Here is a 17,725-nt window from a genome sequence, read left to right as displayed (position 1 = left end):
TGGGGCCATGATATCTCTTATATTCAGCTCCAAGATACACACAAAATCCAATACATTTCTTCTTTTTCTTTTATTAAAGTATAGTTAATTTACAGTGCTATGTTAGTTTCAAGTATTCAGCAAAGTGATTCAGTTATATATATTCTTTTTCAGATTCTTTTCCATTATAGGTTATTACAAGACCTCAATAATTTCTAATTCCTTCAGAAATAGATACATATAATACTTAATATCATATTAACTTTTCAATGGGCTTCCCAGGTGGCTCAGTGGTAAAGAATCTGCCTGCCAATGCAGGAGATGTGGGTTTCAATCCCTGGGTTGGGAAGATCCCCGAGAGAAGGGAATGGCAACCCATTCTAGTATTCTTGCCTGGGAAATCCCATGGACAGAGGAGCCTGGGGGGCTGAAGTCCATGGGGCCACAAAGAGTTGAACATGACTGAGCGACTAAACAACAACAACATTTCAATAATGAACTTTTTTGGAAAGACAGATCAAACCTGAGGGTGGAAGACCAATACCTCCCAGAAGCTAATAATCCTGTTAAAATAGAATTTTAAATGCCTCTTCTTTTTTTCTTTTATTTTAATTTTTATTTTTTAATATAAATTTATTTATTTTAATTGGAGGCTAATTACTTTACAATATTGTATTGGTTTTGCCATACATCAACATGAATCTTCCACGGGTGTACACAGGGTGTTTTTTTTCAAATTGTAAAAGTAATAAAGACAAAATCAGTGTGAGGATGAACAAGTGGAAACTGAAAGTCACTCATGTTTGGGATGGGGGTTGGGAGGGAGCAGGGTCAGGGATAGAGGCTGTACACACTGCTGGTCAGCAAGCAGCAGCAAGGCCACAGTCTAGAGCCATAATGGCTGGGTCAGCAAACTCACCCAGCAGGTCCACTTGGCTTGCAAGGTTCTGAGGCTCTTGGCCTCAAATCTATAAGCTCTTTATCCACCCTGAGTATTCATACTTCCTATACCTGGCATGGGGGCTCAGGCCAGATGGGCTCAGAAGGGAGGGTGTGATAAGGTGGAGGTGCAGAGCACTGCCAGGGCAGTGGGTAAGTAGGAAGGGGGCTGAGAAGAGAAGTCCAGAATTGCCCCCACCAGCGAGCCAGCAGGAGCCCATGAAAAGAACCCATGGAGGCCTGGTCTGATGGGGAAGAGGATCATGGGGAACAGAGGGAAGAATGAGTGTCAAGGAAGAAAATAGAGGGACCTGGGACAAACCTGCAAGAAAGTCAGAAGGATGAGCAGTGGACAAGTCCACTGGATCTCATTTCGGGTGGTTTTTAAAATAAAAATCTGCTGCAAGTTATACATTCTCATTGAGTATGGAAGGAAAGCAAAAAAGATGGAAATTAAAATTGCCTACAAACTCATCACACAGAATGGTTAATTCTGCTCCAGGATTTAAAAAAAAAAAAAAAGTTCATGAATGTGAATGGAGGGAGAGTTTCTTCCCCTTCTCTCTATAAGAAAAAAGGGGTATGTGATCTATGAAACCAAAACAGACTCACAGACATAGAGAATAGAACTGTGGTTGCCAAGGAGGAGAGGGCAGAGGGATGGATTGGGATTTTGAGATTAGCAGGTGCAAACCATTATATGTAGGATGGATGGACAACAAGGTCCTACTCTATAGCACAGGGAACTATATTCAGTATCCTGTGATAAACTATAATGAAAAAGGATGAAAAATAATATGTATATGTATAACCAAGTCATTTTGCTGTACAGCAGAAATTAAACAGGACGTTGTAAATCAACTATATTTCAATACAAATTTTTAAAAAGGGATGTATTGATATGTAGGTACAGGTGTATGGGTGTACATGTATAAATAAATATACATGTATATATGTGTACATGTATGTATATAGCAAAATTGCAATCATAGATTATCAAGCTTTCTTCATATATTATAATACAAACATCTATATTTTTTCCAAATTAATTTTTCTTAACAGCTGAGTAATATTCCACAGTATAGAAATGTCATTATGTATTTAATTATTCAGTAATTATTTGATTGAATATTTACCTATATGCTTGGGTTGAATGGGGCTTCCCAGGTGACTCAGTAGCAGAGAATCTGCCTGCAATGCAGGAAAGGCAGGAGACTCCAGTTCAATTCCTGGATCAGGAAGATCCCCTGGAGGAGGAAATGGCAACCCACTCCAGTATTCTTGCTTGGAAAATTCCATGGATAAAGGAGCCTGGCAGGCTACAGTCCATAGGGTTGCAAAGAGTTGGATATGACTGAGCAGCTGAGCACACATGAAAACCTGATAGCCACCCCAGGGATGTGAAGAAACAGATTCTGAAATGTTTCTAGGCAGTGCTTCAAGTCATGTGTGGGGTGTGAACATATACCCATTTGACCCCAAAGTCTGGGCTTATATATTTTTAGGTTGAACATTTAGATTTGTTTCTGCCCCTCCCCCCCCCCTTTTTTTTTTTGGAGGGGGATGTAGCTTTAAATAGTGGAAATCTACGACTTATTTTGTGATTTGGGGTAAATAATCTCTGTGGATGTGTTTCTTTATCTATAAACTGGGAATAATGCCTGCTTTCTCCATGTCCTGGTTTTGCTATGAGATCACATGTATAGGAGATTTCACTCTTCTTGCTGCTGCTGCTGCTAAGTCACTTCAGTCGTGTCCAACTCTGTGCAACCCCATAGACGGCAGCCCACAAGGCTCCCCCGTCCCTGGGATTCTCTAGGCAAGAACACTGGAGTGGGTTGCCATTTTCTTCTCCAATGCATGAAAGTGAAAAGTGAAAGTGAAGTCGCTCAATCGTGTCCAATTCTTAGTGACCCCATGGACTGCAGCCCACCAGGCTCCTGCGTCCATGGGATTTTCCAGGCAAGAGTACTGGAGTCGGGTGCCATTGCCTTCTCCGTCACTCTTCTTATGACTTCACAATTTAATTTTGAATGACTTGGTGGCTGGTGAGGCCATCAGAAGAGCTGAGAGAGGGTGATGGAAAGGTAACAGTCCAGGTGTAGCTATGCTGAGTTGGGGTGTCTCCTGGACAGGAAGGAGATGAAACCCAGATGACTTTGACGGGCAGGATTCTTGCTCTGGAGAGAGGACCAGGTTAGACCACAGCTTTGGGAAACTTTAGCTTCATGCTGGAAAAATGGGCGGGCTTTTCCAAGTGAAAAAGGGCTTCCCTCATGGCTTAGAGGGTAAAGCGTCCCCCTGCAATGTGGGAGACCCGGGTTCAATCCCTGAGTCGGGAAGATCCCCTGGAGAAGGAAATGGCAACCCCCTCTAGTACTCTTGCCTGAAAAATCCCATGGACAGAGGAGCCTGGGAGGTCGCAGTCCACGGGGTCACAAAGAGTTGGACACGACTGAGCGACTTCACTTTTCCACTTTCCAAATGAAAAGTGGGCAGGCTTTTCCAAATGAAAGTGTATTGTTAGAAAAGAACAAGGCCAAGAGCAAAGCCTTAGGAGACACAGGTAGAAAAAAGGTATTAATGAAGGATGGCAGAAGGGGAAATTGAGGAGGAATACAGGGAAAAGGAAGTGGAAGAGGAACCAGAGATCAAACTGCCAACATTCGCTGGATCATAGAGAAAGCAAGGGAATTCCAGAAAAACATCTACCTCTGTTTCATTGACTACGCTAAAGCCTTTGACTGTGTGGATCATAACAAACTGTGGAAAGCTCTTAAAGAGATGGGAATACCAGACCATCTTACCTGCCTCCTGAGGAATCTGTATGCAGGTCAAGAAGCAACAGTGAGAATCCTGCATGAAACAACTGACTGGTTCAAGATCAAGGAAGAAGTACGACAGGGCTGTCTGCTGTCACCGTTGGTTTAACCTATACGCTGAGCACATCATGAGAGATGCCAGGCTGGATGAGTTCCAAGCTGGAATCAAGACAGGTGGGAGAAACATCAACAGCCTCCGATATGCGGATGATGCCAGTGTAATGGCAGAAAGCAAAGAGGAACTAAAGAGCCTCTCGATGAGGGTGAAGGAGGAGACTGAAAGAGCTGGCTTAAAACTAAATATTAAAAGATAAGATCATGGCATCCAGCCCCATTTCCTATTCTTGGGCTCTAAAATCACTGTGGATGGTGACTGCACACATGAAATCAGAAGATGATTGCTTCTTGGCAGGAAAGCTATGACAAACCTAGACGGTATGTTGAAAAGCAAGGTCCGTATAGTCAAGGCTGTGGTCTTCCCAGTGGTCATGTACAGTTGTGAGAGCTGGACCATAAAGAAGGCAGAATGCCAAAGAATTGATGCCTTTGAACTGTGGCGCTGGAGAAGACTCCTGAAAGTCTCTTGGACAGCAAGGAGATCAAACCAGTCAATCTTCAGGGAAATCAACCCTGAATACTCATTGGAAGGACTGATGCTGAAGCTGAAGCTCCAGTATTTTGGTCATCTGATGTGAACAGTGGACTCATTGCAAAAGTCTCTGATGCTGGGAAAGATTGAGGGTAGAAGGAAAAGAGGGCATCAGAGGATGAGATGGCTGGATGGCATCACCGATGCAATGGACATGAACTTGGGCAAACTTCAGGAGATGGTGAGGGACAGGGAGGCCTGGTATGCTGCAGTCCATGGGGTCTCAAACAACTGGACACGACTGGGCAACTGAACAACAACAGCAGGAAAAATCAGGATTACATACGATCAGAGAAACCAAAATAAAAAAAAGTCAAGAAAATTCACATTTAATTCCCATCATGTACTGCTCTGGGCTCGCTAAAAGTTGAATGTATTAACTTAGCTCTGCCTGCTTTGTTTGACTGAGATTGAATCAATGAATTAAATCTTAAGGGTGAGAGAGAGGCTAACACAGGTGAACAAATTTACCTCTTTCCTTATAAAGTAAAAAATCAATCTAAACAGAGTAATTGGAGAACTAGAAACCAATAAATCTATTCCCGAAGCTGGAAGTTATTAAACTCAAAGTAAATTAACCTTTGCAATTGTCGCCATGCATCTATAAAACCTACCAAATTCTTCCTGGGTATAAAAAAAAATGTAAAAATATTCTAAGGGCTCCATGTAGGGCTCTCCTGACTGGTGAAGTGGGCCTGGTACATGGGAAGGGCCTGGTGTGGGCCTGTGGTGTCTGACTTCTGGGCAGCTGTGCTGGGAGGGAGAAAGCTCAGGAGAGGAAAAGGGGAGGGGATGGCAAGAACACGGTGGAAGGTGTCAAAAGGAAACATGGAAGCGGTCCTTTTGATATCCGAACATCCAGAATAACTCTGATCCTTTTTTAAAATTACATATGTTTTGGGGGACCAATAGAGCCAGAGTATCTGGCTTCTAGCTCTGGTGCTGATGCTGTCTGGCAGTGTAGCCAATGTTCTTACTAAACATTTCAGAAGTGGGGCTCTGACTCTGTGTGACCCCATAGACAGCAGCCCACCAGGCTCCCCCGTCTCTGGGATTCTCCAGGCAAGAATACTGGAGTGGGTTGCCATTTCCTTCTCCATACAAAACTTCCTTCCTCCCTAAATAAAGGTCTCTTGCATTTTTCAGGATGGCTTTTGGACTACACTCTTTTGGAAAAGCCCATCTATTCTTGGGACTCAATCTAATTTTCTTCTTTGTACTGTTTTTGCATATTCTATCATGAGCTTGTACTCCTTTGGTTGGAAAATAATGTTACTGGAAAGCAATAAGTAAGAAACCCAAACCCAAGTTGTTCAGCTCAGTATCTCATCATTGTGCCATAGTCTCAACTTCGAGTTTTTTCTTGCCCTTGAGTCCAATTGGTCACCATGTCCTGGTGATTCTATATCTAGAATGATTCTAAATACTGGAGTGGAAAAAATGTCTAAGCGCACTCTGATAGAGGCAGCATTTGTTTGGCATCTCTCTTGACGCTGCTTTTCAACCCTCTCTCCTCTCTGTCTCCTCCTCCACCACGTTGCCAGGACCTTAGACATATACATGGCTGCAGGGTCCTTCCAGGGCCTTCTCTCCCTGACAGCTGCTTTGTGCTGCTCTCCTCTTCTTCCCTCCTAAACCAACCCTTACTAGCTCCTGTTTTGGAACCCATGACAGCCCCTCTTTGCCCATGTATTATTGGGCCACTGCAGGAAATGTCTGCAGCTTCAAACAGGGCCTTCTGGAGGTAGAATGTCCTAACCTACCAGTAGGTGCCTGAAGAAGGAACGTTGTAGTCCAAGGGCCCTGTGGGAGCTGGTGGTGGATATAAAGGAGCCTGGTGGCATCTACTGATCTAACAACAGAGTTTACCTGGTAAAGAGCACCATGTTTGGAGTTTAGACCAGCTTCATATCCACTGAGAAACTGAATATCCCTGAGCAAGTTACTTAACCTCTCCATGCCTCAGTTTCCTGGTCTATACAATGGGGCTATTTACAGTACCTAACCTATAAGGCCTGTGTAAGTCTTAAATACCATATAAATAGTTAACCTGGTCTCAAATACATTGCATGTGCTTAAATAATATAAAATTAAGTACAAATTCAAAACATCACTATTATTTTACATTCAGGACTGGCCCTCTGGGACTGGACTCTGGCTGGCAAAGACCATTTCTCATCTTGTTTGGTATATGCCACAACTTCTTAAATCTACTTTCTCTACCTTGTGACCTGGGCCCCAGTCCTCTCTCCTGACCTTCTTGATGTCATTCCAAGCAAACCAAGGAACCAGACTCAAGTGGGGTAGGGAAGAGCTAATGCAGCGGCCTGCCAGGCAGACAGCCCCCTTCACTTCCCTCCCATATTATTCCCCAAAAATCTGGCTATATCTTCCTAGCATAACCCTCAGGCTCCAAATTGGGAATGCAGGATGTTTGTGCTCACCAGAATAACCCTTTACAGAATTTCCTCCCGCACATGAAACTGGATTCCTCTACCATAAAAACATTAACTGCAAGTTTCCATAAAGCTGTGTATCACCAAAATACTTCCTTTCCAGGCTAGAAAATGTTCTCAGAAAGCATATTTTATTTTCAAGAAGACAATCTAGAAACTAGTGGCTGCTTCTGTGGTTTTTCAGCTGTTTAAACCAGTATTTGGATACCACCAAAGTGTCTCTCTCTCTTTTTTTTCCCCGGAGAACTGAATTACAAAATACTGGTTTCTATTAGGGTGTGTCTAGCACTTTCTTTGCGGCCAAGCCTTCCATTTTTATAGTCTGCACACTAGATTTTCCATGAACAAGCTCAATTTTATTCCTAGGCAATGATGTTTAGAAAATCCAATATGAACATGAAGACTGTTCTAAGGCAGTTTCAGAATTTGTGCTATGCAGTTGCCTAAAAAGAACACTTCTGATGTATAAAAAATATGTTTTGGGGGCATGTGATAATATATGTTGGGGAAAAGGGTTCTCACTACTCTTTATGTTTTCTGAGACTGGGCTATCTCAGAGAACTTATCTGCTAAATTCTTCTTCTCAAGCCTTTATATTTATACTTGTACACAGTACAGCCCAAACACCCACCTACACAGGCATTTTACAGTAAGAGTTGGAAGCCAAGTGACTGAAAAACAAAACAAAATTATGTATATAGTGTCTTTACAGAGATCTACATGTGAATTCAGATGGAACCAATGGTAACTCTGGAGGAAAATGAACCAATTAAAGAAAAGTGCTAATGGAAAGTGTAACTATTATTTGGTTTTGCTGACAAATAAGAAAGCAGGTGCCATATTTTTAGGGAAAAATAACGTAGAAAATAGCTTTATATTTACACACACATAGACATTCTGTCTCCATCTCCAGAAATTTACACATTGGCCACAAGCACCACAACACCCAATCTGACATTCTGAATATGTCCACCCTCTCTTCCTTTTGGCCCTCTAAGGGGGCCCCCCGGGCTACGCCAGGCTTCCCACGGACTCCTGTCTGTCCCTCCTTCTCTGAGTCCCTTGGCTCGTTCTTCTCCCTGTCGAAATCTTTCACTCCTTCAAGGCTGTCCTCAAGGCCCATCTCCACCATGAGGCTTCCCCTAGAACCCCAGACCATCACGCCCCACGCTCCAAACCTGACACTATTTAACAAATGTATTTCAACTAATTTCTTTGGCTGCACTGGGTCTTAGCTGCGGCATGTGGGGTCTAGTTCCCCAACCAGGGGTTGAATCTGGGCCTCCTGCATTGCGAGTGCAGAGTCTTAGCTACTGGACCGCCAGGGAAGTCCCTGAATCCTCCACTATTTATTGCTGATGCTGTCAATTTTACAGATTCATACTGGGTAGGCATTTTCTCTCCCTATGGCTGCAAGCCTCTTGAGGACAGGGCCACATCTAATTCCATTTCTTTTTTAAAAAAAGAAAAAAAAACCAAAAAACAAGTTTTATTTAATTTTTGGCCACACCCTATGACATGTGGGATGGATCTTAGTTCCCCTACCAGGGATCCAACCCACGCTTTCTCCATTGGAAAGTGGAGTTTTAACCACTGGACCACCAGGGAGGTCCCTAACACCATTTCTGTCTGCTACCATAGTACCCCTCACCTACTGAACACAAAACAGGTGATGAACCAATATCTATTGGGTTGTATGGGTTGAACAGCTGGGTGCAGATCTGTGAGATCTAGAATGGTTAATTTCATCTGGCTATCTAAATTGCTCTAATTAGGTCCAGATAATGTTCATAGTTGCCCACAGGCAGGGCTGCCACCCCCATGAAACATTCCTGGAGAACTATGGAAGCCACCCGTGGTAGATGCCATGGTGTACGCTCCAGGTCCCCCTTCAGGAATGAAAGGCCAAGCACTCCACAAGCTGCTGAAGTGCTGCCTGCAGACAGCTCTCAGCTGAAGGGGACAGCTTTTTCCAAGATGCAGGGATGGCCTGCATCTAACGACTGATCATTAAGCCAGGTGATATAAAAGCCTAGTCCCTCACCTCAACTCAGTTCTGTAGGGCTTTCCACCTTCAACTTGTTGTTGGGCCTGCTCTGCAGCTCAGCTTCTCCCTCTGCCCAGCCTGGCATCCCTCCTGTCTGTTTGTCTTCCCCAGGTATTGATCCCAAGACCCTCTCCCAATAAACACACTTCATGCTAACCTCCATCTCAGAGTCTGCTTCCTGGAGAACCAACTTATAACAGCATTTGTAGATCCATCCATCTATCCAAGCAGCCAGCCAGCCAGGCAGTAACCTACCACTGTGTTTAGGGCACACAGGTGGTGTTGATGAGAGGCGATACAGAGGAAAAAGGCCCAGTCTTTATCCTTAGGGAGCTAAGACCAATACCAGAGATGAGACATGTACAGGAATAACTGTAAAACACACAATGGAAAGTGGCTGGTGTCAAGAGAAAACATATAAACAGAGACGTGGCCAGGATCTAACCTCAGGGCAACGGTGTGAGAGTCTTCCTGTACTGGCTTAAGCTGTGGCCATCAGTACCTGCGTCCTATCTGCCCATCTGATCCCAAGCCCTCCTGGAGACAGAATGGACTGTATCCTTGTATCTCTTTTCATGCCCCCATACTTTCCAACAAGAGTCCCAGATAGTGCAAGTGATCTTAAAACACTGAAGCAAAGCACTGAAGGAAAGCGTTGGCAGCCCTACTTTATAGGACAGGTTTTTGGCTGTCCATCTGGCCTTTTAGTGCAGAGCTCTCAGGAGGTTCCTCAAATTTCTCATTCATTTATAATGTCCATAAAACCTTGGAAACATGAAAGCATGAGACAAGGTCCTGATCCTCAAAGCAGCCCACTGTGTGTTGGGGCCGAAGCCCCTGAAAATGTCCAAAATAAGAATGAGACCTGGGACTATGACTAATAGCCAAGTAGTTCATCTTCCCCAGGTGGTGTCCTTGCCTGTGCTTGTTTGGTTGTTCAGTCCATCGATTGTTAATTTGTCAGGCGACAAATGTTACTGAATAGCCTCCACAAATAACCCAACAATAAGAATCAACAAACTCCAGAACCCCATGATCCTCCAAAACCAACGTCCCAGCATAATTTACTATGGGTAGGGGGAAGTGCCTTTGAGCAAAACTTTGTTGCTATTCACTCCCTAAGTCATTTCTGACTCTTTGTGACCCCATGGACTGCAGCATGCCAGGCTTCCCTGTCCTCCACCATCTCCCGGAGCTTGCTCAAATTCATGTCTATTGAGTTGATGATGCCATACAGCCATCTCGTCCTCTGTCATCCTTCAATCTTTCCTGTCTTCAGGGTCTTTTCCTCACTATTAAGTATCTGATGGAAAGAAAGGAAGCACTGGTGGGGTGGGGAAGTCTGTCTCCTGCATTTCCCTGCCTCAGCCCAACTCCACACGCCAGTCCCTTTCCACTGTCCCTCTCCTTTTACTGCTTTTGTACAATCTGTCACCAACTTCTGTTGTTGTTGTTTCTCTGAAATGGCATTTGCATCCTTCCTCTTCTGCCTCGCTTAAGGATACCATCCCCTCTGACTGTGTGGTCACACCCTGGTAGCCGTGGCTCCAAGCCTAGGCCATCTCCCTACTTCATGTCTGTCAGACGTGGCTTCTGAAAACACAGCTCTCAGTCAGGGACATCTCTGCTCTACTATCAGCTCAGCTAGGGCTCCTTCAGTGCTGCCAGGACCAAGTTATTAAGACCCCCTCTAGTAAGTGGCTCTCCCTACATTCATCTAACTTTATTTCCCAGTACACCTTAGTATCCCAGAGGAGGGCATGGCAACCCAGTCGTATTCTTGCCTGGAGAATCCCACAGATGAGGAACCTGGCAGGCTACAGTCCATGGGGTCACAAAGAGTTGGGCATACTGAAGCAACTTTTAGCACACACACATGCACACCTTAGTATATGCCCTCCACTCCAATTTCTTCCCTGTTTATCTGTGCCTTTGCTCAATGGTGTCTGATTTCTGGAACACCTTACCTCCTCTTGGCTAACTACTGAATCCTATCTACTCCTTTGCCACTCTGTCTACCTGGACCAAGCTTAGGACCTAGGGAATGGGAAAGACAAGGAGGGCAAAGTCAGGAGCCTGCTGTTTTCCCACTTCTTTTATTATCTTGAGGTTTCCTGATCACATCCCAACTCTATCACATGGAAACGCTTTTCTGTGGCACTTACCCAGCCACAGGGATGCTCCATCAGTGTGACTGCTTGGCGCTACCTCTGGGTAGAAGGAGCTTGTCTGTTTCAGCCGGGGTAGACGATCTCAGTTTTACAAGTCAGAAAGGAAAGAAACTGACACTGCTAATGTTTACTCGCTTGTTGCTTCTTAGGAAAAACTCTGAATCAGTGCTGAGTTAATATACCAAGCTCTAAGATTCCTGAGAGATGGATGGTGGGTTTGTAAAAGGAGAGACTGCCAAGTTGGGTCTCTGGAAAGAATCCAGTGTTCCATAAATGCTGTCTCTTTCCTAATCATAGAAAGAACCATAAAACTACAGAGAGGCAAAGGAGAGCTGCAGGCAGCAGAATGACATGGAAGCACCATCCTGTGCTTCTTGAAAACCAGAAAATGCAGATTAGGACAAATTTCATCCACAATCCCCCTTTGACCTTCCTATGCAGGGACTGCTCCATGAGAGAGCAGTACAGCAGATACTGCGGAGATCTTTGGAAAAGGCTCTTGAAAGGGGTACAGTAAAAACATTTCCTCACTCCTCTGCCAGTTTTTGACCAGGAAGGTTATGAGATGGGCAAAAATGGACAGCAGAATAGTGACTATCTCCCCTGTCTCCTGTTACCTTGACGGGAAAAGGTGAACCAGTGTGTGTGGGGATTAACCACTCTTCTATCGGAAGTGGCATAAAAATGGCTAACCTCCAGGTTAGAAGGTAGACTGGATAAGGTGTTCTCTACTTTGTGCAAATTTCTCTAGAGCTAGAAGAGATGGATGGTGAAAGCAGTAGTTTTGAAGGTCCCCGTCTTTATGCCTTGAACTAGAAGATGAGGATGAGAAGAGGTAACTTAAAAATAACCTCTCCTAAACAAACACATGTGCACACACACACACACACACATACACGAGACAGAGTGAAAAGGAGAAAATTCAAAACAAATCTTCTCAGGCAATTACATTAATGTAATAATAATGACAATAATACTAATTGTTTTATACATGTTATAAATGTTTTATACATGTTTTATAAATGTTATAAAATGTTATCCCCATTTTACAGATGAGGAAGTTAACTTGCCCATCAGGTGGTGCTAGTGGTAAAGAACCCGCCTGCTAATGCAGGAGATGTAAGAGATGCTGGTTAGATCTCTGGGTTGGGAAGAACCCCTGGAGAAGGGAATGGCAACCCACACCAGTATTCTTGCCTGGAGAATCCCATAGACAGAGGAGCCTGGTGGGATATGGTCCATGGGGTCACAAAGAGTTGGACACAACTGAAGCAACTTAGAGCACACGGGGGTAGATTGAGACCCAGGTCTTTCTGATTCCAGAGTCCAGGCTCAGGACTTTAATACAGTCCATCTTACAGCAGGGCTTCTCTACAAGTTCAGGAAGGAGAGGGCATTGAGGAGGAAGCAGCCCTTCATCTCAGCTCCCTGTGAGGCGGGTACACACAAATACACACATTAATACTCCAAGATGCCCCACTTTCTCTGCTGTCCTCAGTTACAAACCCACTCAGCTTGCACAGTTACAGGTCCACAGATGGATGTCATGTTACTTACAGGGACAGTGATCACCCCTATGGATAATTTAACCTTTATCTGAAGCTGCAACAGGAGTTTCCTTTCGATAGGATGTAGCCACAGCTAGGTGATGAATTAGCACTTAGTTTTGAAGGTGTGTCACGAAGACTTTAAGACTGAAAGTAATGAGTGATACTGAATGCCATTTAGCAGAATGACTTGTGACATTCAAATAAATGTTCAACTTGTGAGATTCAAGCACACAGAGGAAGAAGAAATGACTGTATAAAACAGTAAGGCACAAACAAATGGTGACAGCTCATAGAACTGGCTGCCCTATTCTTCACGGGATCCATCCAACCTTGGTAGTCACGGCTCAGCTGCTGTTAGCCGTGTAGAGGTCTTCCACACAAACAGACATGAACCCTCAGGGATATTCCTTGCAGAGCAGGCTGCCCGGAGAAGCAACCAGACCCTTCAGAACTCTTTTCCTCCCCTGTCATCCAAGTACCAACTCTTCTGAGTGTCTCTTGCTACCCGCCCCCCTCCCCCTTTTCCTCCCCTCCTCTTTCTCAAAGCCTCCTTCCCTTCTCCATCAACTGACATAAAAGATCTGAGGGTGGGAGCCGGGAGAGCACCTTAGTTCCTGAGATTTTGAGAGAGTAAAGTTTCAGTATCAATGTATCCACCTCCCCTCCTCCTTCTGAACTCTAGAGATATACTTAGATACACACAAAACACCCACTGGAACTTTTAAATGATGGGAAGAGATCCACAAGCCACCTGTGAAACAAAAGCTTGGTGCTTCATAGTCATGGGAACACACAGGTTGGAGAAGAGCTCATGTTTATTAATTAGGTCCACACATACCTACAGAAAGCAGGTGGCCCTTGCACAGAGATAGGAGTCCTCACACATAGGCATCTTGACGATGCCACCTTGCTTCTCTGCCATCCTCTCTTCCCACCCAGCTGCCCTGTGAGGTGCAACAGAAAGGCAGTCACTCCGCCCTTGGCTAGGCCCTGGCTATGATTTATGGGTAAGCCACCTAACCCAGTTCTGGAATATGGAGATAATAACCACCAGGCTAGGTGCTGTGAGGATGAAGGAGAATAATATATGCAGGGCCTTTGGCACAGCTTCTGGCGCTGACTTGCCTGATTCCTGAGCCTGACTTTCCTACAGGCACGCCTGGGCTGATGGTGCCTCCTGACACTTGGTCCCCACCCTGGGGACCCTGGTCTGACAGTGGGAAGAGTGGGGACTAGTCTGGGACCTCCGATCTGTACCCGAGGACCCCAGCTCTCAGGTCACAGGTCTGCTGGCCAGGGCCAGCCTGCAGGGTGGCGTGGTGCGAGGGGAGCCACGGGTATGTGTGAGTACCATAGGTCTTCTGCCCCTGGACCCGTGGGCGGCGGGCGGAGCTGGCCAGTGGAGGTGGGCAGAGCCCGGCGGTAAGTCGACTCAAGGCTGTGGGTGGCTTCCTCCTGTTGCTCAGTATCAGGGAGAGGCGGGGGAGGACATTCATCTTTTTCCTAAGTAAGCATCCACCCATCGTTTCGATTAACTATCGATTGTGAAAAGCCGGCTGCGCCCCTTAAAGGCGAAGCTCGGCCCCCGCGCGCCGATGTGTCTGTCTCCCTGGACCCTTGGTGGGGGACCTCCTCCGCGTGTGCAGGGCAGCGATGGGCCAACGCTTCTGCACCGGCTCATCTAGCAACCTCGGGAACCGCAACCACGAGCTGTGGTTTGAGTCCTGCCTGGCCACCCGCGGGGGCATTTTCTTCCCCGAGTGTCCTGTCACGCCCTCGAGCCGGTCATCTGTTCCGCAGCGTCCCTGGAGCCCGGGGTTCGAGGACCCGGCCGGCTCTTGGAAAGTTATTTCAAAAAGCAGATGTGTTGCAACCCTCACTGCAGCAAACTACAGGGTACGGATTTCCCGAACCACCCCCCCTCCCCAACCCCGGCCCGATACCTCCCCACCTCCTGCCCCGGCCCGACGACCCGAGCCCTGCAGCGCGGAGAGCCACCCTCAAACGCACCTACTCTCCCTCCAGCGCCCAGATGCAATGGGGAGAAAACCCCAAAGCAAAGTCAGAGCGCAGAGCCGTCCCAGTCCCGGCCTGGAAAGGATCGGACTGTTGGGGATCGGCCTCCCGCCCGGCAGCTCCGAGAAATACTCGGGATTTCCCGCCCCGGCCTCCCCTCCTCAATGCCCCACTCTTCCTAGCGGGGCTGCCCCGACCCCTCGTACCTGCGGCGGTCCCGGGCTCGCCCTCGCTCTGCTCGCCGGAATCTGAATCCATGCCGCCGGCTGGCGTCCACAGCCGCCCGCCGGTCCCCGGGGCGTCCGGGGCCGGCGTCCGGACTCGGGCAGCCGCGTCGCACTCCGGCCGGGCGATGCGCGGCGGCCGCGGCAGGGGGCGGCTCGGAAGAGGCCAGCGCGGCCCGCTCTCCGCTCCCCGCGCCCGCCGGCCGGTGCCTGTGCGCGAGGCGAGCGCGGGGCGGAGGGTGGGGCGCGCCGGGAGAGCCGGGAGGAGGGCGGGGAGGCGCTAGCTGGGAGGAGCAGGAGCGTCCGGCGCCCCGCGGGCTCCAGACTGGGGTTAAATACCCGGGGGAGGCGCCGCTCCTCCACCCGCGCCCCGCGTCGGGCACCCGCAGCCCTGGACCTGCGGAGCCCGGCTAGGTCGTGCGAGTTGGCGATGCCGAGCCCCTTCCCTTGGGGGTGGCCAAGTTTGGAGAATTCTTAGATGAAAAACCAAGTTGGAAAAGGAGAGGTTCCGAGTGGGAATGCTGGAGCTGCCCAGGTTCGAGTCTGACTTCACAGTTAGGAGATCTTGGGCGAGTGACTTAACTTCTCTGTGCCTATTTCCTCACTTGGAAAATGGGGAAAATGAGAGTTCCCTTTTGTCCCGAATGGTGTGAGGGGAGTGTATAAATCATGCATGTGAGGGGCCGAGAGCAGGGCCTGGCACCTAGCGAGGAGGTAAACAGCGTGCGGCAGGTACAACTAACGCTGGTGGCTCTTCTCCCGGCGTGGGTGCGGCGGCCGTGGTCTGGAGCCCGAGCTGCCGTCCAAGGCAGGACTCCCCCTCCTGCTGGCCGAGGAGCCAAGCCATTTCCAGGCACAGACTCTGGCAAGAATGGATTTAAAAACCTTTACTTTAACATAGAGTGCTAAATTTCCTCAATACTCTCCTCCTTCCACTTTATAAAAGGAAAAAAAAAAAGAGAGAGAAGCAGTTGTATACTGATTTAGTAATTAAGAGACTAAACTGGGGTGGGGGGGGGAGGGAAATGCACGGAGCACTAAGGCCTGAGGGGATCCTTTGTTGTTAATTCCTGATTATCCACGCAGTCATATTTTCTTCCTGAACTGTCAGTTCCAACACTTACATAACCTTAAGCCGGCTTCTCAACATGTAAAGTGTGGGCAGAGAACAGGGACACACTTTATTGACCTGAGCAAAATGAAATTGGAAAGAGAAAAGTCTGCCCCAAAGAGCCATTTATTGTTTCCTCTGTGCACTCGTTTTAATCTCTACAATGACCCAGTGAGGAATTTGAAAAAAAAATTTTGTTTTGGAGGTCAAAAATGGTTGAAAGTTGGCAGTTTCGAAGATAACTTAAACTGTTATCTCCATTTTGAGATGTGGAAACAGTCTCTGAGCCTATGGTCTCAGGCTCAGTATATGTGGGTGAGCTGGGCCTTGAAATCTGATCTGATGTCTGGACTTTCTACTGACCACTAAGGTAGTGTCACAAGTGAGTCTGGCCTCTTGACTGCCTGGAGTCTGCCTCTTTTGAAGGAGGTCTGGACTTTTCAGAATGCAAATACAGTTCTCCTTTGGGTTCTCAGAAAACGTTTTCTGGATGGCAAAACTCATGGACTTAAGCTAGTAAGAGCTGGATGGATTTTATTGGAAGGGTTTAAAGAACCCTCGCTAGACATAAGATCTTGGGCAAATGGTGTAACCTCCCTTAGTTTTCTCAGGTGATGGCATCTCCTTCATAGGGCGGTTGTAAGGGAGTGAGTGAAATAATGAGTGTGGAAGCTAGTTAGTACCCAATGCCTGGCACACAGTTCATGTTTGATAAATGGAAAGAACGCTCTTAGATTTAATGGATTCCATTTAGAAAAACAAAATATTTTAAAATCACAATTTTAAGTGAAAAGAAAAAAAGTCATAGCAACAGTTGGATAAAAGTTGACACTCAAAAAACAAATAGCTGGGTCATTAAAAAAAGTTTGGCAACATGGCTTTGTAGTCCTAAGGAAAAACAAGGATGATAGCATCAGAGAACAGAGCATATTGGATTGAAAAGTCATCCAGCTTCCTCTAAGGGCCATGCCTAAATTCAGCAACAGGAAATGTGAAACTTTCTCTGCCCCCCTAGACCTACTTTTCTGGCACTTGGTGGAAGCTTTTTTTATTTTTCTTTTTTGTTTGTTTTAATGGACAGGTGATCTGGGTTGAAGACAGAAATATCACTGAGACATCCACACATCTTAGCGCAAACAGGGAAACTGACTATTGGAACTTGATCAACAGTAAACAAAGTACTGGGAGTGCAATTAACAACAGAGATATGTACGTCAGTCATCAGCTCTTTACTGAGTACATAGTACATTTTAGACCAGAGATTCTGAGGGCAGAGGGTATGTGTGTGTGTGTGCTCAGTCATGTCTGACTCTTTGCAACTCTGGGGAGAGAGAGGGCTGGTCAGAGTGCTCCTGAGAAGTCTACGAAGTGAGTCGGCAATAAGCAACACCAACTCGTTTAGCCATCCCTGTATTTAATCATAGTTGCTGCTAAGTCGCTTCAGTTGTGTCCGACTCTGTGCGACCCCATAGATGGCAGCCCACCAGGCTCCCCCATCCCTGGGATTCTCCAGGCAAGAACACTGGAGTGGGTTGCCATTTCCTTCTCCAATGCATGAAAGTGAAAAGTGAAAGTGAAGTCGCTCAGTCGTGTCTGACTCTTAGCGACCCCGTGGACTTCAGCCCACCAGGCTCCTCCGTCCATTGGATTTTCCAGGCAAGAGTACTGGAGTGGGATGCCATTGCCTTCTCCGACGTTTTAATCGTAGTATATGTCTGCAAAAGGAGGCAGATGTAGAATGAAAAACTGAATGTGGAATTA

General features: G+C 46.6%; 1 protein-coding gene across 1 annotated transcript in view; it reads right to left on the bottom strand.

Annotated features, from left to right (window-relative positions):
* TNFAIP8L3 (TNF alpha induced protein 8 like 3) overlaps positions 1–15,120 on the bottom strand; it is a 45,530-nt gene extending 30,410 nt beyond the window's left edge. The window contains exon 1 of the mRNA XM_027554019.1: positions 14,836–15,120. Within this exon, the coding sequence (XP_027409820.1) occupies positions 14,836–14,887 (52 nt within the window). The 5' untranslated portion in view covers positions 14,888–15,120. The remainder of the gene's footprint in view (positions 1–14,835) is intronic.
* Between the last annotated feature and the right edge of the window lie 2,605 nt (positions 15,121–17,725).

Source organism: Bos indicus x Bos taurus, chromosome 10, assembly GCF_003369695.1.
Source record: "Bos indicus x Bos taurus breed Angus x Brahman F1 hybrid chromosome 10, Bos_hybrid_MaternalHap_v2.0, whole genome shotgun sequence".
NCBI lineage: Eukaryota > Metazoa > Chordata > Mammalia > Artiodactyla > Bovidae > Bos > Bos indicus x Bos taurus.
The sequence above is the reverse complement of the archived record's forward strand: the minus strand, read 5'-3'. Positions and strand labels throughout refer to the sequence as shown.